The sequence below is a fragment of the Phascolarctos cinereus genome, unplaced genomic scaffold (genome assembly GCF_003287225.1).
Source record: "Phascolarctos cinereus isolate Bilbo 61053 unplaced genomic scaffold, phaCin_HiC Scaffold_8;HRSCAF=390, whole genome shotgun sequence".
Lineage (NCBI taxonomy): Eukaryota > Metazoa > Chordata > Mammalia > Diprotodontia > Phascolarctidae > Phascolarctos > Phascolarctos cinereus.
Window position 1 is genome coordinate 66934777 of NW_027556291.1, and position 22672 is coordinate 66957448.

Here is a 22672-nt window from a genome sequence, read left to right on the forward strand (position 1 = left end):
GTGCAAGTCTTTCCATGTTCCTCTAAAATCATCGAGCTCATTATTTCTTATAGCACAGTAGTATTCCTTCACTACCATATACCACAACTTGTTTAGCCATTCTCCAGTTGATGGGCATTCCTCCCTTCCTTAGTCCATCTTGAATTTGATTGTAGGCACTGTCTTGCCTGATGGGGTGGAAAGGGCCTGGCAGCCTGGAGAGCTGGCTTCTACTGCCAGGACCCTTGGTCGTTCTGATCTTTAGCCAGCCAGCCTTGTTTTCCTGGTTCGGTGCTAGGAAATGGGACTCAGTGATTTGCAGGAGCCCATGTAGCTCAAGTCTTCTGGGGTCAAAAAGGGTCTTTCTACTTGAGAAGTTGGTGATAAAACTGATTCTTTGATCACCTGACAGAAGGGATGTGAAAATAGTGTGTCATTTACCAGCTGTTGTAAGGCATTAGAAGACACAGACACAGACACACACACACACACACACACACACAAACAAACATACAAACATTCTAGTGATGGAAGGGCTTGATAACAACTTGTAATGATTTAAAGGTTCAGAGGAGACCTCAGTAAACTGGCACTACAGGGGGTATACTGGGAAAAGAGAAGAGCAGGAGGAGGAGGAAGAGGAGGAAAAAGAAAAGGCAGAAGGGGAGGTGGCTGAAGGCAGGGCCTGGGGTTTGTCCTGGCTCTGAACTAGGTCTGGGGACTCAGACGAAGCACTCAGGAGTCTCCTCAGTGAAATGAAGCTGCTTAGACTCTAGGACAGGGGACCTTCACATTTTGGGGATCATGAACCCCTTTGGTAGTCAGTCTGGGGAAGCTGATGGACCCATTTTCAGAATCGTGTTTGTTGCCCGCATTCCTAATTGGGGATGCTTGAGGTCACTTAGAAGTTAGGGGAGGAACCACCAGAAAGAGGAAACAAAACACAACAGAAGAAAAAAAAAATAGCAAATGGCATGCTTCGATCTACATTCAAACTCCATAGTTCTTTCTTTGGATGTAGATAGCCTTTTCCATCATGAGGCGTTTGTAGATGTATTAGATCCTTGTGTTCTCGGGAAGGATTAAGTCTATCAATATTAGTCATGGAACAACGTGGATGTTACTGTGTACAACGTTCTGGTTCTGCTCGCTTCACTCCTATTTGTTCTAATTCTTACTTACAACATCACTAATGTGAAAATATGTTTAATAGGAATGTATTTGTATAGCCTATTATCAGATTGCATGCTGTCTTTGGGAGGGAGGGGAAGAAAAATTTAAAACTCAAAAGCTTCTAGAAGTGATTGTTGATAAATCAAAATAAATTAATGAAACAATTAAAAAACATAAAAGAACATGAGATCCTTGCATATGGGCACTATTTGTTTAGTTGTTTTTGTTGTGTTAATGCTGTTGTTGTTTAGAGGGGGTTTTTTTTGTTTTGTTTTTTAATCTCCTGAGTACCCAGTACACTGTATATCATATAGTAAGCAATTAATAAATCTTTATTGAATAAAAAAAAAAAGTTAGGGGAAAGAAACATGTAATTCTCCACCCTCTGCCCCATCTAAGTTCACAGAGCTCCTGAAAACCATCCATAGACTCTGGAGGGTGGGGTCTGTGCACTCCAGGGTAAGAATCCTTGTTCTTTGAGGTCTTTTCCAGTAACCTTTCCAATGGTTGTTTTTTTTTTTTTGCCCCCTCTCTTTCAGGACAAAGAGGAGGATGAGCAGATGACAATATCATATGGGGGGGGTGGGGAAGAGGAGCTGAGTTGAGGACCGTGCAAAGAAAAGTAACGGCAGCCATCAAGAAGAGCTGGCAAGGGGTGATCTGGTGTCCTTACAGACTGATCTCCCTGTACACGTTGTACTCCCAGCTCCCACAGAGAGCTGGGAGGATTGCTCAGAAGGATGGCCTTGTGTTCCAGCAACATTCTGCATTATCAAAAGACAGTTTGACATTGTATATTATATTGTATTTAGTCAGGCAGGAATGTGGACTATTTTTCTGTTGAGAAGATATTTGTCTACAAGTTTTAAAACAGAAACACTTTTCTGGTTCACCTTCAGCCCAGAAAAGTAAAGGAATGGGCCAACTTGTTACATTGAACATTCTGGGAAACTCACATTTTAACATGTAGTAAGGAGAGGAAGCAATGTGGTGTGTGAGCTATCGGGCTGAACTGAGTACCTGGGAAATCCAAATTGGAATCCTGCCTGTGGTACTTTTAGCTGTGTGGTCATGAGCACTCAAGTCAGTTTTATAGGAGAGAAGGTGATACCTGTAGTCCCTCCCTCAGAGGGATGGTGTGAGGAGCCCCTGAGATAATGTACATGAAATACTATGTAAACTTGAGAAGACTCAAGCATTAGACTCCATAGGATAAGATTTAGCCTGTGGGAAGTATGAGTTCCCAAATAAATAACTTTTTTTTTTAAATTTTGGCTAGGCAATGGGGTTAAGTGACTTGCCCAGGGTCAGACAGCTAGTAAGTGATATGTGTCTGAGGCTGGATTTGAACTCAGGTCCTGTGCTCTATCCCCTGTGCCACCTAGCTGCCCCTCAAATAAATAGCTTTTAGGATGGAAACTTGAATTTGTAGGCTTGGCTTTTACCTTCTTCTTCTTTTTTTTTTTTTGTAAATTTTTATTATTTCTTTGTTTTTAGTTTTCAACATTCACTTCTATAGGATTTTGAGTTCTAAATTTTCTCCTCCTCCCTCCGCTCCCATCTCCCCAAGATGGCATGCAATCTGATGTATGTTAGACATGTACAGTCATACTAAATATATTTCCACTTTAGTCATGTTGTGAAAGAAGAATTAGAACCAAAGGAAAAGACCATGAGAAAGAAGAAAGAAAAAAAGAGAAAGAGAGAAAACAGCATCCTTTCATCTGCATTCAGATTACATAGTTCTTTCTCTGGATGTGGACAGCATTTTCCCTCATGAGTCTTTTGGAATTGTCTTAGATCCTTGTACTGCTGAGAAGAGTTAAGTCTGTCAGAGCTGGTCATTGCACAATGTTCTCCTGATTCTGCTCACTTCTCTCAGCATCAGTTCACGTAAATCTTCTTTCCAGGTTTTTCTGAAGTCCAGCTGCTCATCTTTTCTTATGGCACGCTAGTATTCCATTACATTCATATACCACAACTTTTCCAGCCATTCCCCAATTGGTGGGCATCCTCTCAATTCCTAGTTTTTGGCCACGACAAAAAGAATGACTCTTATAGGCTCTGGAGACACAGCCAAGTTATTTGCCCAATTTTAAGCCTTTTTCCAGGTTGTACAAGTTTCTAAAGTAAATATCATAGTAGCTGTATCTTTGATCAACTTGTTTTGTCCCCCCTAAGCCACAGACCACTGATATAAGACCTCCCAGATAGGGTTTGACCTACCGGGTAATTTGCTTTGCAGACCATTGAATGGACCTAGTGAGACCTTCCAGTGAGACCTTTGAGTCCTTCACGGAGGAGGAAGAAAAAGAAAAATGTCAACTGACTGAGGGGAAACCCTCTGGCTCACTGGTCTCTTCTGAAGAATGCTAGGCTGGGTCTAGTGCCGCTGGGAGCCAACCTGTGAGCAAGAAGCTGATGCCAAGCTTAAAGGATGAAGGTACAGAAATCCCATTGGGAGGGAGCGGGAAAGGGCTGTTTGTCAGTCCATCTAATAAGTGACCCTCTTCTCCTTCCCTTAGCTATTCCCCTCTATTTGCCACCCATTCCCACTGGGTAGGTGGGTGTCATTTATCTGTAAGCCCCAGGTAACTGGCTATAAAACTAAGCCTTGACTTTGTAGTTCAGGGGAATGATTTGGGGAATTGTTTAGCCCATGGGGCCACTTTGCTTCCTAACCCTAACTCCATCCCTTACTGTTCCCAATCCACTTTAGGAGGAAAATGAACATCCGAGCAATTTCCACAAATATCCCTAGAGTCTTAAGCCTCAGGGACTGGATTCTCACAAAGTCTGTCAGTTTCATGTGAGTCAATTTGCACGTGTATGTTTCAGGCAGACACCAAAGAGATGTGCCTACATCGAATGAGATGTAGCTGAGGAAGGTCTCATTTGGAGATCTTTCTTGTTTCCTCTGTCTGTCCCTCTCTGCCAGCCCCATAAATCATCCTGGTTCTGTGATGTTGCTCTTTCCTTAGTCATGCCAAGGGGGTGGGGAGAGGAGGGCGGGTGGGCAGCAGAGAGCAAAGAGCTTATTTGCCAACCAAGCCACCTTCTGGTCTTTGTAGCAATGCCTTATGTGGTGCTTGATGGAGCCTCACCAAAGAGGGCCAGGGATGATTCTCACCAGTCAGTAGTGGACCATAGCAGTGTTCATTCCAGCTATTCCAGTGAGACTTTTGAGTCCTTCACAGAGGAGGAGGAGGAGGAGGAGGAAGAAAAAGAAAAATGTCAACTGACTGAGGGGAAACCCTCTGGCTCCTTGGTCTCTTCTGAAGAATGCCAGGCCGGGCCCAGTGCCCGTGGGAACCAACCTATGAGCAAGAAGCTGATGCCAAGCTTAAAGGATGAAGGTACAGAAATCCCATTGGGAGGGAGTGGGAAAGGGCTGTTTGTGAGTCCATCAATTGGTAAACATTTATTGAGCACCTCCTAAATGCCAGGCACTTTGCTAAGTGAGTTCTGTTGGCCACACACTCAGGGTTACGCTCCCACCCACTCCCTACCTTAGCCCATTTTTTGCCTAGAGTAATGAGGGCCAGCCCTGTTGCCATTGACAGGTTGAGCGTGGACATCTACAACATGCAGAACTCAACAGAAGCAACCCCCTGGCTCAGCCCCCCACAAATGACATAGTCACTAGTTCCTCTGAGGCTGCAGGCCAAGTAGAGATTTTAAAAAGTCCACACCAGGGTACATTGCTGAAGAGGGCCAGTCTGTTCCAAAGAAAATACAGTGGGGGTTATTGAAGGCCACTGGAAGTCACAAGGAATTACTTTTGCAGACTTCTCACCATGTATATTGTTCTTCCTCCCCACCTCCACCTGCCACACAGCCCAACCTCTAGTGTCCCTCCTTCAGCCTTCTCCTCATTCCCCTTTCTATCACAGTTTGAATCTTTTCCTGACAGTGGCCCTCTCTGTGAGTTGTACTCGCACTGGGGACCTGGGATTGAGAGTTAAAAGGGACCTGAGTTGTCTCCAACCTTGGATTGACAGTTGAGTAAGCTGAGGCCCATATAAGTGAAGTAACTTGTAAGAAGTCACATGGGTAATTTGGACAAGAGCTGGACTGGAACCCACATCCTTTGATATGAAATCCGAGCCTCTTTCCCTGAGACCACACACGCTCAGGAAACAGAGGCTACGTTGAATATTTCTGTACAATGAATGTCATTACAAAAACACATCTGCTCCAGGAAAATAACGAAATGCCTTCGAAGGGTAGAAAGAACTGAATTTGGAAAATTTTCTCTTTGGAATAATAGATTTCCACAGGCCATTCTTTCCATTAGCACCAGTCATCGGGATTTGTCTGTCAAGATAATTCTTCAGTGTCTCTCACGACACGGGGGAGAAAAGAATGATGAGGCATAGGTTGATAATGGAATTCAGGGTTACTTGAGCAAAGAAGCTAACCATTTCTCCATCTCCTTAGGAAACAGACAAAGAGGAAACGGGTTCATGTGGCAACTGGGGAAAGAAACTATTTGCTCTCAAGGGCTCTGAACCCTATAGTAGGCTAACAGCCAGGTTCTGAGGCCTTCAATCATCAGCCCTTTGGGCAGGCAGACTTAGGTACACCGTCTAGCCTGGAGGCAGAGGTTGAGATGAGAGAACTTGGAAAAAAAAAGAAAACAAAGTTGTGTTTTTTTTCCCCTTGCCACCACCCCAGTGACATCTCCCCATCTTGAATAGCACCTTGCCTGGTAATGGAAAAGTATGGTTCAGCAAAAGAAACCAACAGGTTGGCCATTTCTAACAACATGTTTGTCATTCCTGGCTTCTGTTTTTTTGCTGCCTCTCCTGAGTGGCAGGAGCCTGCTTCTTTCTCAGTCCAAGTAGATGGCTTCCTGCGGCACTTTCCAATTCCGGGGTTCTATGGGGGGGTCTCCTCCTCCCATTGTAGCCAATGAGGAAGCAGTCCTAAACAGTGCTGGTTGTATTGATTTTTATTATGTCCCAAATAGGGGATTGAAGTACTCTTTGGTGCCTGGGATCCAGTGTATTTATGTGGTCTCATCACTGGGTAGGGTGTCCTCAAGAAGTTAAGAGTGACCTTTGTAGTAGATAGTGCCCTACATAGGGTCATCCTGGGGAGGCAAGGTTAGAAGCTCAATCCCCCAAATGTCTGTTCCTTAGTGTGTTCTTTACAGTCCTTCAAATTTGGTTGTTTGAGATTCCTGCCATAGCCTTGAAGGAAGGCATGAACAACAAAACATTTATCAGGTGCCTACTAAGTGCATAGCACTGTAGAACGTGCACAAACCAAGCAAACCAGGCCCTGCCCTGCAGGAGCTCAGGCTCCAAAGAGGGAGGCCACCCAGAGGGATCGATTGGGTTGAGAGCACATTGAAAGGCACTTTGGTCCTTAGGGTGCAGAGGTAGGCTTGTGGTGCTGCAGTCTTCTTTAGTTTCATCAAACTAACGATAATTAATACCTTATGGGTTTCTGATATTGAACCACTGGATGTCCTCAAAGACTGTGCTGGCAAGAGTCTTCTTTGTGAGGTGTTCAATAGCTTGCCCCATACCAGAGTCAGCTAATGTTTCACTGTCTTAATTTAGATGAGCCGTTGAAGCCATTGGACTCTGCTGCTCTAGAAAGGAAATTGAGTCAAAAGTGGATCCAGCTTCTCAAGGGCAAAGAAAGTCACATTGGACAGCCCCAGGCAGGCCCCGTATCCCAAGCAGGTAAGCCTGTGCCCTGAGTTAGCAGTAACCTCCTCCTTCTCCGACTGCTTTGTTGAAAGCTGTGTGACCATGGACAAGGTACCTAGACTTTCTGAGCCTCAGTTTGCTTCTGTGTAAGACAGACATCATACTTACACCGTCTACCTCTCAAGGGTGCTGTGACCAAAGCCTTTGTCAAACCTCTAAGTGTTATATCAGTGCAAGTAGTTTTTATTGTCCTGGTCAGCCAGCCAGGGCCTTTTTTTTTTTTTTGGAAGGAGGTCACCAAAGAGGATGTCATGCATCTTCTTGCTTTGCTGGGCCAGAATGCTGAAGTTTTGGCCTTCTTGCCCTTTCCCAGGGAAGGCAGAACTAGAGGAAATGCTCCAGGAAAGACTGTAGAGGCACTGTGGAGGTGTTTTCTTTTTTGCCTACATAAGCAGAGGTTTCATTGTAGTCATGATCCATCCCTTCTAGGGATTTCCATTTGTATGAGAGGGTAGCAGAGAAGGGCATGGGGAGGCGTTGGTGATGAGGAGGGCTGGGAGGCTCAACTCCTCAGCCAGTGTTCTCTCCAGTGCTTTGTGGAGTGCAGGGGGAAGGTGCTTTGCCTCTGATTTCTGCCCAATCCAAGGCCTCCCCGCCCCGGCTCTTCTGTGTGTCAGAGCCAGGACTTGAACCTAGCTAGGCCTCCTCATGTTCTTTACTCTGCACTGCAGTGCTGCCTTTACTGGCACCCAAGTCCTGGGTTCACATAGCATTGCATTTGGAGACTGAGGACTTGGGTTCAGTTATCAGGAGCACTGTGATGAAGTAAAACGAGGCCTGGTGCTCTAACCTAGGGGATCTGGGTTCCAGTCCTGGCTCAAACACATGAATGAGCTGTGGGGAGGGAACCCCGATGCGAATGTTAGCTAGTGTATCTTGTACCTGCGGCTCTGGTTCGTGGCCCAGGGAGACCAGCTTTTGTCCACTTGGAAGCAATCTTTATTGTCATCGCAGTGCCCACCCTCACCTCCACCCCCAGGAGTGTCCTTGACCTTGTGCTTATGTTTTGGACCAGCTTGACTCAATATTAAATCTCCTTAGTTGAGTGAAGAGTATGATTGGTGCGTGTATGGAAAACACCATTTGTCACATGGCGCCTCATTTTCGCCATCTGTTTTGTTGTGGGTAAATGTCAGGTGTGCTCATTCCTGCTGTGCATGACAAAACTAGGTAGTGAATTTTGAAATGGATAGCTTTGCTCTGTTCAGTTTTCAACAGAATAAGGGCACTTACTTCCAGCAAAGGAAAACTCACAGTGCAGTAATTACCTTTCCTGACTCCCGTCTCTCTCTGACCTTAAGTAGATGCTCATTAGAAGGCGTCACCTGTTCTTTAGACATGCAGTAGTGCCACCAACCCCACCTCCGGCGCGGCTGGGAACAATACTTCATTTATCAGAAAAAAGCAGGGTTTGATTGTGTGATCCTTCCAAATGCTAAACGTTTAGATTTGGAAGCACAAAACAAGTCCTATGAAAATGAAGGTATGCCCAGGTGTGGCAGAGTGAAATTTAAGTCAGAGCCCAGAAGTATCATATATGTCCTCTTCGTGGACACGCTTTGACATTTTTGAGCTAGAAGGTACCTGGGAAATCATCTGATTCCAACCCTCTTGTTCTACAGAGGAGAAAACTGAGCCCTGAGAAGTTCAGTAGCTGGCTGGCTTATGGTCAGGTAGATACTAGGTAGCTGAACCAAGACTTGAACCCAGGTCTCCAACCTTGGAATCCATGTGCTTTCTGCCGGTTGTCCTCCTCATATGACTGTGCGGGCCTTTATCCCTTGTAGCTGAAAATATTACAGTACCTTTGTCCTCTCAAGGTGCGTTTGATTTCATTAATTTTCTGCTAGACAGTCCTGAAAATGGTTCATGTGGGGAGCCTAGTTTTTGGTACAATTGTCACATACCTCTGCACAGTCTTCTTTGTCTACATTTGGTTTGATTCTTTCTCCTGGATTCTCGTTACATTGACCACCAGAAGAGTTCGTTTTCTGCTCTTTTGCATGAGGATATTTGGATATTTGGTTTTATTCTTTTCACTTATTGTTCCCCAGATTGCATTTTCCTGTCAGTTTGTTAGAGTCAGTAAATATTTATTAGGCACCTACTATGTGCCAGGCACTCTGCTAAGCCCTGGGGATGCAAAAAGAGGCCAGAAAACCCCATCCCTGCCCTGCAGGACTTCACAGCTTGAGGAAAGAAATGAAAAGTGAACAGATATGTACAAAACAAACATACAGGATAAATGGGAAATAATTAAGCAGGGGGCGAGGGGGTGGCACTAGAATTAAGAGAGGTTGGGGCAGCCTTCCTGAAGATGTTGGGAGTTGAAGGAAGCCAGGGAAGTCAGGAGGTAGAGATGGTGAGGGAGAGGCCTCCAGGCATGGGGGGCAGGCAAAGATAATGACCATAGGTGAAAGATGGAGGGTGGTGTTGGTAGAACAGCCAGGAGGATAGGGTCACTGGATGGAAGAGTCACTGTTGGTCAGTGAGGTGTAAGGAGATGGACAAGGCAGGAGAGGACCAGGGCAGAGGCAGCATGGTATCCCAGGAGTGGAGTGAGGAGTTCTGAGTGCTGTGTGACCTTAGACAAGACATTTAATCTACCCTGGTAGCAGATTCCTTCCCCTTAAAACCATCGCCTGGATGATGGCTGACATCCATTTCATCCCTAAATCCTGTCAATCTAAGTGCTTCGAAGGCCTCCAAGTTGTGGTGCAAAGAATGTACAAAGAGTTAAATGCAGTCCTTTCCAATTCCCTTTTCTTCCCCTAACTCTAGCCCATGTTGTAGCGATAGAAAGATAGATAGACAGAAAACTCCATGTCCTTTTAGACTAGACATATGGAAGGAAGGCAGTCAAAGCCCAAAACAGAGGTCCTATGTCCACATCAGAGTATTCGCAGCAGTACTTTTGCGAGAACAGAGTGGGTCATCTGTGCCCACTGATGGAGGAATGTCTGCGAAAGCTCTGACAGATGCGCCTAACCTAGGATTCCTGGGAAGTAAGAAGGGACAGCTAGGAGGAATTCAGAGAGAGATGAGATCATGACTGAGCTAAAGACAACAGGCATCAGTTAACTAAGGTTATTTAAAATGCTTATTTTAAAATGTGAGAGTAGCCTTAGAGGTAGCCTTCAAAGTGATGGAGTTCTCATTCACTGGAGTTTGAGGAGGTAGATTTTTGCCAGGAATGTTTTAGAAGAAATTTGTGCTTCAGGTAGGGGTGGACCTAGATGATTTCTGGAGGCCCTTCCAGCTCTGAGAGCCATGGGATTTTTCAAGTGCAAGAGAAGAAACACTGTGCTCTGCACCTGTAGCCAATGTCTATGAGAGACAGTTGGTTGATTTTTACAAGCATTCCTGCCTGGAGGGAGATCCCACTGAGCCAGGTTTCCCCTGCTAATGGAAGTTTCCTTTTCCCCATTCAATGTCCACTTCCATTTTCTGGTTACCCTGAAACAAAAGACAGCATTCCTTGAGGAAGAGAAAACAAGGTGTGGCACTGAGGTTGAGGGATCCTTTCTTCAGTTCAGTGGAACAAGGGTCATGTCAGCATTGGTGCACCCTTAGAGAGATGTCTTCCCCAAAGCAGTTATTCCCTCAAGGATTCCCCTTTCAGGGGGCAGCGAGGTGGCGCAGTGGATAGAGCACCGGCCCTGGATTCGGGAGGACCCGAGTTCAAATTCGGCCTCAGACACATAACACTTACTAGCTGTGTGACCTTGGGCAAGTCACTTAACCCCACTGCCTCGCCAAAAATAAATAAATAAATTAATTAATTAAAAAAAAAAAAAAGGATTCCCCTTTCAGCCTAGGCAGAGATGACCACTCTCAGTTCAGTTACTCAGAAGGTATTCCCGCTCTTGGCTTGGTCACCTCCAAGAAGACAGACTCGCTGTGTAATCTTTGTTTGGGAAAAGAATGAATGAATGAAGCAAGGATTATTGCAGAAAGACTGATGAGATCTTGATTCAAGTGAGACTAAGACTGTCAGATTGGGACAGTGATTTCTTGACATTCTCTCACGCTTCCAGCAGAGCTGTATAGACACTTTAGCCACCTTGTCGCCTGGTCACCTTATTCTGAAAATGGGGAAACTGAGGCCAGAGAGGGAAGTGCCCCTCGATCCTCCAGGTAGTGGTAGAGCCACAATTCAAACCCGGCTGCTCAAAAGACTCAAGATCCAGTGCCTCTCTGGTGCTTTCCTTTCTCCTGTGCCCTCTGATTCTTGGAAAATATGTTGTTTTCCCTTTTTTCCCTTCCTCTATGATCAAAACAGAAAGTGGTGAAGATAGAAAAGAAGCAATTCTTCCTTCACCCGATAGAGTAACTGCCCTTTTTGTTTTGTGCATGTGTTGTTGACAGACGTCATGGAGGCATCACAGAGTGAAGAGGACGCTCTGCAGGCTTTTTGTGCCAGGAGGATAAACCTGCTGCGTCATCAGCCGAACCCTCAGGAGACAAACGGCGGCAGCCGTCAGAGGCAGCAGCAAGGCTTGGATGCAGGGAAACGAGTGACAGATGAAGTGAACAACTGTGTTGTTCCTCGTCAGCTGATAAACAGAGTCTCTCAGCAAAACCTGAGGGCAACACCCAGCAAGGTACAGAAACTGCAGCATGTCCCATAAGCTTTGGAAGCTGCTCAGAAAAGGAAAGTCTTCTTCTGACACATTTCTTCTAAAGGAGACCATTGTTTTCCCACAGCCACCGGGATCCTGTGACATTGTGTTTGGTGAATAGCAAAATCATGTTGGCAGCCAGGCAGGTGGGGGTGAGGCGGTACCAAGGAAAGGCAGCCCCAGTGTAGTGGAGGGAGCTTGGAGTCACGAGTGAATGCCCGTTCTCTTCTTGATCAGGGTCGGGAAGGGAGGAAAGGGAAGCCAGAGTTGTGGTGACAGCCTGGAAGAACACTGAGGACTGGGGGCCTAGGGATCATGGTGAGAATGAAAGGTCTGGGAAAGGAATCGTTACCAGCAAGACTAGAGCAGTGGAAATGAGAACACCCCCAAACCCCAGAGTGAGCTCTGTGCAATTGAAATGCCGAGCTCGGCCCAGAAGAGGTGAGACATTGCAGCCCCTGCCTTCTTTGAGGCTGTGGGAGGCTGTCAGCGGGTAGAACATTGTACAGGTCCCGTCATACTCACATGAGGTGCATTTTGCCATGCTGCTTTTTAACCCCCTTCTTTAACCTCTGTTCCAAGGGCCATCTCTGTGTGGAGGGGAGGAAGAAATGAAAGTTGTATAAAAGCAGAGGATAGCAACAAAGTGATTTTCAAGGGTCAGAGAGCCAACAAGGGGAAATTCTTTTAATAACTTTGCGTGGAGTAGTGAGAAGTGAGTGGGTGGAGTCATAGGAAGAAGTGACCTCCCCGTCTTGGAAGTGGGGCGTTTGAAAAATAGGGGTTTTTTTTGTTTGTTTTTGAGACTGGGCCTCCCTATCTCTCCTGGACTGGAAATACACTGACCCGCTCTCTGGACTGATCCCACTGCTGATCATGCTGGGGACTGTGACCTGTTCCGTTTCTGACCTAGGCCTCTCCTTAGGTAGCCTGGTGGCCCCTTGCTCTTGGGGGTTTACCATATTAGTGCCAGAGACTTAGTGTGGACAGCTGGTCGGCCTAAGCCCTAAGACACAACAGCTCAGAACTCCTGAGCTCAAAGGATTCACCAGCCTCATCCTCCCTCATATCAGGGTTTACAAGTGTGGGCCACCTCGCCCAGCAATCCTAGAATTTGTGGGAGAGAGGAGGGCGTTGTCAAGTCGAGGCTGATCTGCACCCTAGAATTGGTAGGGGCAAGGCGCATGGCCAAGGAATCGGAGTGGATCAGTAGGGTAGGAAGGACTCATATTCGACTTCAGGAAGCTCTCAATAAATTCTGAAGGCACAGAGAAAACAATTCTGCTGAGGAAGAAGGGGGGGTATTGTCCAGAGAGAACAATGTGAATCCATAGATACCTCACTCGTCATCCAACGTGGATCTTCCGTGGGGAGCAAGGATACATAATAGAGAAGGCATAGACAAACATAGTATGTCTCTGTATGAAGAGTGTTAAGAGGCTCAAAGCTGAGAATGAACTAAGGCCAGGAAGTCAGTCTAAGGACCTTGGAAAGGATTTTTGTTCTCTTTCTGTTTAGGGTATATCATGTGCTAGGGCGTGCTTAGATATCAGCTTTAAATCTAAATTTAGTAAAGCGTTTGTTTAAGGCAAACCCTCATTTTCTTCTTGCAGGGGAGACATGGGGAAGCGTTGGCTAGATACGAGTGCAGTTTGGTGGATTTGGAGCTGGCTGAATAGCAGGGAGCAAGGCATAGCCAGGTAGATTTTGGAGGATCTCGGGATCTGTGATTGTCCCCGTGGTGGTCAACATTTTCCTGAAAGCCTTGGAGAAAGGCACAGATGGCATTTTTGTCGACTGTGCAGATGACCAAGCTGGCAGGGATAGTTCACACATTGGGTGAGAGAATGAGGATCCCAAAGGAACCTAATGGGCTGGAATGCTGAGCTGAGTCTGGTCAGTCAGTCAGCCAGTCAACATTGATTAAGGACCTTCTACGTGCCAGGTATTGCACTAAGCCCTGGGGATATGAAAGGAGGCCAAAGGTGGTCTCTGCCCTCTAGGAGCTCACAATCTAATGGAAGAGACAGTAGGCAAACAAATTTGTACAAACAAGCTGTGTTCAGGATAAATAACTAATGAAGAGCAGAGGGAAGGCACTTGGCTTAAGAGGGGTTGGGAAAGGCTTCCTGTTGGAAGGTGGGATCTTGAGGGAAGCCAGGAGTCAGAGATGAGAAGGGTGAACATTCCAGGCTGGGAGCACAGCGTGAAATGGTGCCCAGTGCCATGATTTCATGTTGTGTTGTTGTTTGAACAGCAAGGAGGGCAGGGTCCCTGGATCAGAGACGCAAATGGGGGAGTAAGGTAGAAGAAAACTGGAAAGAGAGTAGGGGCCTGGATGATGAAGGGCTCTGAATGCCAAATGGAGCATTTTGTATTTGATCCTGGGCCAATAGGGTGCCAGTGGAGTTCATTGAGTGGGGAGGGTGGTGATGTGGTGAGGCCTGTGCTTCAGGAATATCTCTTTGGTGGCTGAATGGAGCATGGATTAGAGTAGGGAGAGACTTGAGGCAGGCAGACCCACCTGCAGGCTGTTGCAGTATCCCAAGTGTTAGGTGAGTAGGGCCTGCACCAGCAGGTGGCCTGTGAGAGGAAGGGGCGAGACTCTGCAGCCTCTGAGCACCTTTCAGATCAGGAGATTTTGGCATTCTGTTTGTTTCCAGGAAGCTTGGCACTAATCTCAGATGTACACACACATGCACACATGCACTCACACACGCACCTAGGATATAGCTTGACTTGACAACTACTCAGTTCTTTGGTGGATGATAACAAAGTCCTCTTCCTCTGAAGGAAATTAAATCCTAGCAGAAAGTGTGTGCGAGGATGTCAAATGCTGTCTGCTGCCAGCTCTCTAGTTCCCTTTTTGGGGCATCTGGTGGTTTAGTGAAGAGAGTGCTGGACCTGGGGTCAGGAAGACCTGATTTTCACAATGCAGGCTCAGACACTCAGCAGCTGGGTGACCCAGGCAAGTCACTTTACCTCTGTCTGCCTCAGGCTGCTCATTTGTAAAGGGAGGATAATGGTAGCCTCTACCCCCCCATCTTGTTGTGAGTGTAACATGGGATACTATTTGGAAAGTGCTTCGTAAGCCCTATATGCTCTACGAATGCTAGCAGTCGTCATTATCATAGGCAATGTTTTCAATTTGTTTCTCTTTCGACCCCAGCCTTGGATTGAGGGACCTAGGTCCGTGTCTCACCTCTGCCCCTGAACTAGCTGTGTGACCCTGGCTGATGCAGTTTCCCTCCATTTCTTCCTTTGTCAGACAGGGAAACCCACTCTCCTACGTGACAAGATAATGGTGGGGATTAATCTAACAAGAGTCCGTTTTCAGCATTAGGCTCCATAAAGATGTCAGTTCTTGTCATTCCTTCTTACAAGTATGTGTGTTGACCGTTCCTTTCAGAAAGGAGCTGGATAACAACAGGACGAGGGCTAATGGCATCCGGTAATTTCTTACTCCAATTTCTCATTTCAAGGCATCAGCAGTTAGAGAGCACAAGTGTTCCCAGTGCCCAGAGTGCACTAAGAAAAGAGGAGAACTGTCCCAGCTGACCTTTCTGCGCCAGAAAAAGACCTTCCTCGAGTCCGCTCTACTCAAAGAGAAGATGGAGGAGCATCAGCACACCAAAGTTAGTGACTCCTCTGCACAAGTTGGTAACAGCCCATGTTTCTGGAGAGTGTGGAGGCTGGCCAGGAGCTTTCCTCACAGGCTTCCGTGAAGCAGCTGGCACAAGCAGTCACACTGTTCTCCCCGTAATGGTTATTATTTATTTATCTTCCATGTCCTTTTCTTCATAAATTGACTTGCAGCTTCTCTCCTCCACCCCATTGAAAAGGCAAACAATACGATATCAACTGTACGTATGAAATCACGCAAAACATATTTTCCCGTTAGGCGAATCTCCGAAGGAGCAAAAAACATCTCAGTGGCTGCTGTGTCCTTGCTTGTTGAATGTTTTTGCATCAGTATTTATTAAGGGATATTTCTTTAGGGTTCTTTCTCTGTCCTTCTTTGGTTTGGATAACAAGGTTATATTTGTCTCATAGAAGGAGGCTGGTGCCTTCGTCCTCTGTTCTTGAAAGTACTTTCATAGGAGCATAGAGAGATGATTTGTTTTTGAATGTTTAATACAATTTACTTGCAAATCTATGTGGTCCTGAAGGGTTTTTTTTTTGTCCCCCGGTGGGAATTCATGTGTAGGTTGCTCAATTTCTCTTTCTGTGATTACATTGTTTAGGTTACAGGTTGTGCCAGTTCAGGTATTTCATATTTTTTCATTATTTATCCCCTTAATTTCATTTTTCCCTTTTCTTGAAATATAACTGAGTACAAGTAGTTTCAGAGAATTTTCTTTATTTCTCTGCTAATCATTGTGAATTCCTCTCGTTTCATTTTGATTTTGGTAACTTGGTTTTCTTCCCTCCCTTTCTTTCACGTTTTGTGAAATTAGTTATTTAAGGTTATCAGATGTATTTTTGTCGTTTGGTCATTCAGCACACAAGTCCCTTCTATCCTCTGCCATCTCTCAGAGTTTTTCCAAGTTCATGTTTGTTGTTTGCATGACACTATCTATCTATCCATCTCATCCTCTGCCTTCCCCTTCTCCTTTTGTCTTCATTGTTTCCCAACATCAAGTTCTTTTCCAATGGGTCTTGGCTTCTTGTTATGTGGCCAAAGCATTTAAGCTTCAGCTTCAGTATTTGACCTTCCAGTAAATAGCCTGAATTAATTTCTTTATGGGCTGATTTGATTTCCTTGCTGTCCATGAGACCGTCAAAAGTCTTCTCCAGCACCATGATGGGAAAGCGTTGATTTTGCAGCATTCAGCTTTCCTTGTAGTCCAGCTCTCACATCCTGACATTGCTACTGGGAAGCCCAGAGCCTTGATTGTGCCAACCTTTGTCGGCAAGGGGATGTCTCTGCTTTTTAGAATGCTGTCCAGAGTTGCCATAGCTTTCTTTCAAAGGAGCAAGCATCTTTTAATTCATGGCTGTAGTCACTGTCTGCAGTGATCTTTGAGCCCAAGAATATAAAATCTGACTCCTGCTTTCATTTCTTCATCCTCTCTTTGCCTGGAAGTGGTGGGACTAGTTGCCAGGATCATAGTAGTTTTGATGTTAAGCTTCAGGCCAGCCTTTGCACTCTCCTCTTTCGCTGTCATCAAGAGACTTCTCAATTCTTCCTCATCTTCTGCCATCAGAGTGGTATCTTCTGCATATCTGAGACTGTTGATCTTTCTCCTGGCAACCTTAATTCCAGCTTTAACCATGCAGCCTGGCATTTCACATGATGTACTCTGCATCTGAGTTAAATAGATAAGGTGACAATACGCAGCCTTGTCATACTCCTTTTCCAATCTTAAACCAATCAGTTGTTTCATGTTCGGTTCTAACTGTTGCTTTTTGGCCCACGTACGGGGACCAGTCAAATGATCTGGTATTTCCTTGTCTTTGAAGGTTTGCACATTTTGCCACATTTTGTTGTGATCCACACAGTCTAAGGCTTTAGTGTAGTCTGCCATGTCCTCATACGAGTGCCAATCAAGACCTCAACTGTAACTTGGAGTCTTTAGAGAGTCACCTGGGTCCCTGAGAGTTTCATTGACAGGCCACATGTGTCAGAGGCAGAGAACCCAGGTTTGCCTGGATCCCAGGCTTGCACTGTCTCCTTGACCTTGTGCTGCTTTGTTGCATGCCCCTCAAGTCATTAGTATTCTCTTACTTATATTTGTTAATATAAGTGTTTTAGGATATAAATTTTCCCCTGGTGAGCATTGGAGTCACAGCCCATAAACATTCTTATTATATTATCTTGTGGTTACCCTTCTCTTTAATGTTGTTTTTGTGATTGGGTCTTTGTTATCCCCACTGTTGAAATCATCACGTTTCATCTCCTGTTTAGGCCTTTTTCTTCCTACGTCCATTTTTTCTTAAATTTTTGTCACATTACAGAAAACAAAGGATATTATTAAGACTTATGCTTCTTTTGTGTCTGAATTCTTCATGCCTTAGCAATTTCTGGCTAAGTCTCCTTGGAGTCTGAAAACTGAATGTATGCTCTAAGATTCTCACTCAAAAGTCTCCATACCAACCCCCCCACTCAAGTCCAATTTTCCCAAAATTCTGCTCAACTGTGTTATTTGATTCCTGTTCATTTATTTATTTATTTATTTATTTGCTGGATAAGCAGCAGGTTCCCTAGTGAGGGAAATGAGAAGATCCTCCTTTTTTTTTTTTTTTTGCGTTTCTTTTACCTTCTCAATATCTCTGCTGGTTGGTGCATGCTCACATATTTAAATGGTTCTGTGACCTCACTGATGAGTGTGTTCCCTAAGTATTCTAGCTCCCAGCCCATCAGGACCTATTCTTCTTATGGACCTCTTGGGCGTTATTCTCCCCTAATTTTCCTGTAGAATTTGGTAGGAACGGGACATCCTTACCGTCTTTGGGCATCACAAGGATGCCAGTGGATCGCGTACCATGTAGATAAGCTCTTGAGGACGTGCATCCAGCTGATGCCATCATCTGGAGAAGAGACATTCTTCACTTACTGGGCTGGTTACAAGTCTCTTCCAAGAGGCTCTGAAGTGTCGTAGGGCTTGATCCAAACAAGGAGCTTCTGTCTTCTGCAAAGAGGAATGTTTGTAGGTCTACACCATCCATAGCGAATGCCTTTTCAGGGGAGACTCTCTATTGGATCCCTCTGAGACCAGGGCAGATATCTTCAATGATCATTTGTCTCCCTGTTATAGGGCTTGCCCGTTATTTGTGATCAGAGGGTCACCAGCCAAGTTCTTGACCACTATCTCCTCTCAGACCCTGATGGAGATGGCCAAGACCTTGAGCCCAAGACCCTTTGAAATTGTAATGCTTCCAGCCTGGTGTCAGCAGCCATCGTGTCAGGTTGTGATCCTTGGAGAAATCTTGCCTGGCAACTGCTCCTGCAGGTTCTATAGCCACTTCATTTGTAGACCCTCCCCCCCACCCCCAGCAGAAAAAAAAAGCTCTTATCCACAAAGTGCTTGGCTCCCTATCAGAAATGGGTATGATCTTATTATGGAAATGACATTAAAATGCATTGCCATCTACTATGCCACTGCAGCCTAAGGACCGTGGGACTTTTCCATCTGACTTGCCAGTCAGAGTTTTCGTATTTGTTATCTCTTTCATTAGAATGGGAGCCCATGAAGATCAGGCACTGTCCTACTGTTCATCTGTTTCCCCAGAGCCTAGTACAAAGCTGTGTACCTAGTAAGTGCTTCATAGGGGCTTTCTTCAGTCATTCCTTGTTCATTCTCCATTGTTTCATATTTAAAAGCATTGAATAATTTGGATGCATGGGTGGGAGACACCTTTTGAGACTAGAGCCTTTGAGGTGGCGTTTTGTTCTAGGAAACTGAATGCTTTTTATAGTCAAGAAACCATCATCACAGTGGGATCTTGTCTTCTCCACATCTTTCAGACAGTTATCTCATGGTTAAGATTCAGTCTGCTATTCTCTGTAAAAGTTACCTCCTTCCCTGTTAAATACCTTCATGGAGAATGCCCTTGATGCATGTGTTTGTGATTTTCACTAAAATTTTGTGTCTGTGGGAAAGTAGGCACACAGGTAGATAGTTGTTGATGTCCTTTCAGTCACCTTCTTTCAGTATCAGTCGTTTCCGAGATGTTTTTGCCCCCATGCATGGCAGTCTTCCTTTCCTTCAGATACGTTGGTATCAGCTGGATAAGCAGCAGGTTCCCTAGTGAGGGAAATGAGAAGATCCTCCTTTTTTTTTTTTTTTGCATTTCTTTTACCTTCTCAATATCTCTGCTGGTTGGTGCATGCTCACATATTCAAATGGTTCTGCGACCTCATTGATGAGTGTGTTCCCTAAGTATTCTAGCTCCCAGCCCATCAGGACCTATTCTTCTTATGGACCTCTTGGGCGTTATTCTCCCCTAATTTTCCTGTAGAATTTGGTAGGAACGGGACATCCTTACCGTCTTTGGGCATCACAAGGATGCCAGTGGATCGCGTACCATGTAGATAAGCTCTTGAGGACGTGCATCCAGCTGATGCCATCATCTGGAGAAGAGACATTCTTCACTTACTGGATTAATTTCCTCTGTGGATGTTTGGGCTGGTTACAAGTCTCTTCCAAGAGGCTCTGAAGTGTCGTAGGGCTTGATCCAAACAAGGAGCTTCTTGTCTTCTGCAAAGAGGAATGTTTGTAGGTCTTCACCATCCATAGTGAATGCCTTTTCAGGGGAGACTCTCTATTGGATCCCTCTGAGACCAGGGCAGATGCCCCTCTCAGTTTTGTCTGTAATCCTTAGGGACTTGGAACATTTTTATATGGCTATAAATAATTTGTGCCCATTGATATCTTTGATCATTTGTTGGGAGAATGGCTTTCATTCCTGTATATTTTTCATCCATGTATATAACTTTGATATCAGACCTTTATCAAAGAACCTTGCTGCAAAGATTTGAAGGCTTTTTGATGTGTTGCTGTAACTTGTTTGCTAATGTTTTGTTTACAGTTTTTGCAAATTGATATTCGTTATGGATCCTGGGGTACAGTTTTCTTTCTCTAATTGGACCTCTCTCTACTATAGGTATGAAGACCTATGACCTGTGTCACAGAAGAAATTTGGTACAGTCCCTTCTCCCCTTTTTGCAACCACATTATTTTTTTTAATGTTTGGTAGGAATTACTTATAAATCCATGTGGTTGTGTAATTTATTTTTCATTGAGAGTTCATTTGTGGCTTGTTCAATTTCTTTTTCAAAGATTGGGGTATGTAAATTTTTCATTTAATCTTCTGTAAAATTCTTGTTAATCTGCATATTTTAGATATATGTTGCTATTAATCTGTTTCAGTTAAGTTGTCAATTTCATTTGCGTATGGTTGAACAAAATAATTTCCTGTCATTTCCTTTATTTGGTCCTCATTTATTCCCATTTCTCCTTTTTCATGTTTGATACTGCCCATTTGGTGTTTTTCTCTTTTATTTTAATCAGATTAAGTACTGACTTGTCTCTTTGATCATTTTTTCCCCTGAGCACCCAGCCCCTAGTCTTATGTATTTATCAATTGATGGCAGGGGAGGGGTTGCTTTCAGTTGTGTTATTCTCTGCTTTGATTTTCAGCCTTTTGCTCCCAACCCTTATTTTAACTCTGAGTGAATCTGTTTTAAGTGTGTTTCTTGTTCCCAACCTATCTTCAGATCCTCCTTTCTAGGCCATTCAGCTACCTTCCTCTATTTCCTAGGTGGTTCATCCCATTCTAATTCAGTGGAATGATTGTTTAGTGTACCTTTCCCTTTGTCCTATCCTTTTATACCTGTTGCTTTCTTTGATCCCGCCTTCCGTCTTGATAGAAGGGGGGGGGCTGTGCTCCTCACTAGTGAGCTGTATTATAGGTGCAATCTGCTTCTGTTCTGTTCCTCCTCCTCTTGTCTTCCCCTCAACCCGTCTTTGGGCGTAGTCTCTTACCATTTCTCTCTTTACTTTGTTCTCAGCTTTGTGATCCTCCCTTCAAAGTCAGAGTTTGTTTTGCTTGTGACCAATCTCTCCCTGACCCTACTCTGCCTCTTGAGCCACCTCTCCCCTCTCTGAGTTCCAACCTGATTCCTCCTTGAGTTTTATGTATTTTGGTACCAAACTTTGTGTGTTTCTCTGTGTGTGTGCATGTGTGTGCGTGCATGTGTACATGCATTTGGAAATGCTGTATTTGGCATTCAAAGCCTGTCATCACCTAGCCCCCTCCTGCCTTTCTAGTCTTCTTACCCATCATTCCCTGACATGTTCTCTTCTGCCCAGTGACCCTGGCCTCCTGGCTGTTCCATCAACAAGACCCTCCACCTCCGTACGTGGGCATTTTCTCTGGCTGTTTCCCACGCCTGGAATGCTGTCCTTCCTCCACTCCCTCTGTTGACCTCCTTTTCTTCCCTCACTTCCCGTCTAAAATCTCACCTTCTACAGGAAGCCTTCCCCAACCTTTCTTAATTCTAGGGCTTTCCTTCTCTTCATCATTTCCTGGTGATCCTGTAGAGAGCCTGCTTTTCATGTGTTTGTTTGCATGCTGTCTCCTTCATCAGACTGTAAGCTCCTTGAAGGCAGGAGCTGTCTTCTGCCTCTTTTTTATCCCCAGCACTCAGTACAGTGCGTGGCACATAGGAGGCGCTTAATGCATGTTTACTGACTTGAATGGAATTGACCTGAGTTCCAGTTTGGTCTCAGACATTTACTAGCCAGGTGATGCTGGCCAAGTCACTTACCCTTTGTCTGCCTCAGATTCCTTCTCTGTAAAATGGAGGTAAATAATCACACCTACCTCCTGTGGTTGTTGTGAGGACCAAATGACGTAATGTGTGTAAAGCACTTACAAACCTTAGTGTTCTATAAATGCTATTGTCTGTCTGCTTGTCTATTATTTTGTCTGTTATGTCTATTACGACTTTGATGATGATGATTATGATGTCTTGTAGGCAGTGCCCCTGGTTCCCTGGGATGCCACTGGTCTCTTATTAGAGCAGCTGAGGGGTCAGGTTTCAGGGGGGACTTCAGGTGGATTCATGCCAGAATTCTGTCATTCTTGAGCCGATTCAGTTTCTTGAGAGGTGGCATGGCAAGGGTCAGAGGGAATCCCACGATTGAGATAGAATGATAAAATTGATCATTTTGGTCACGTGAATTTGAAGAGCTGTTGCACACACAGAATCAGTGCATTGAGTGTAAGGGAAGCAGTCAGCTAGATGAAAACTTTCTATCAATCTCCCAATTAGTGTCTGCTATACAAAACATCTGCCATGCTCCAATGGAGAAGTGATCACAGGGTATGAACTAACAGTTGTCCAAAAGACTGTGTGCTGTTAACAGCCATATGCCTCAAGTCACTCTTTAAGAAGAGAAATGCCAATCAAAGCCAACCTGAAGTTTCTCCTACCAGCCAGCAAACTGGGTGCCAAAAGATGGGCAGAGTTACTGTTGGAAGATTTGTGGAAAGACAGGCCCAGTCCCGGCACTGTTGGTGGATCTGTGAATCCATTTAACCATTCTGGAAAGCCATTTGTAATTATGTGAAAAAAGGGACTCAAATACCCTCCTGCCCTCGGACTCGGAGATTTCACTGCTAGGCATAGACCTGAAGCAGGTCAGTGCTCAGAAGCAAGGCCCCATG

General features: G+C 45.0%; 1 protein-coding gene across 7 annotated transcripts in view; it reads left to right on the plus strand.

Annotated features, from left to right (window-relative positions):
* LOC110203309 (uncharacterized protein C8orf48-like) overlaps positions 1-22672 on the plus strand; it is a 195515-nt gene that overhangs the window by 43593 nt on the left and 129250 nt on the right. For 5 of the 7 annotated variants that reach the window (XR_013483690.1, XM_078147988.1, XM_078147991.1 and 2 more), the window contains exons 2-6: positions 3398-3595; positions 4224-4508; positions 6723-6848; positions 11244-11479; positions 14980-15132. Coding sequence is in view for 6 of the 7 variants with exons in the window: in XM_078147988.1 (XP_078004114.1) it covers positions 3574-3595; positions 4224-4508; positions 6723-6848; positions 11244-11479; positions 14980-15132 (822 nt within the window). In the remaining variant the exon portion in view is untranslated. Of the gene's footprint in view, positions 1-3397; positions 3596-3871; positions 3962-4223; positions 4509-6722; positions 6849-11243; positions 11480-14979; positions 15133-20104; positions 20143-22672 lie in introns of all 7 variants that reach the window. The other 2 variants (XM_078147989.1, XM_078147994.1) reach the window with 2 other exon arrangements.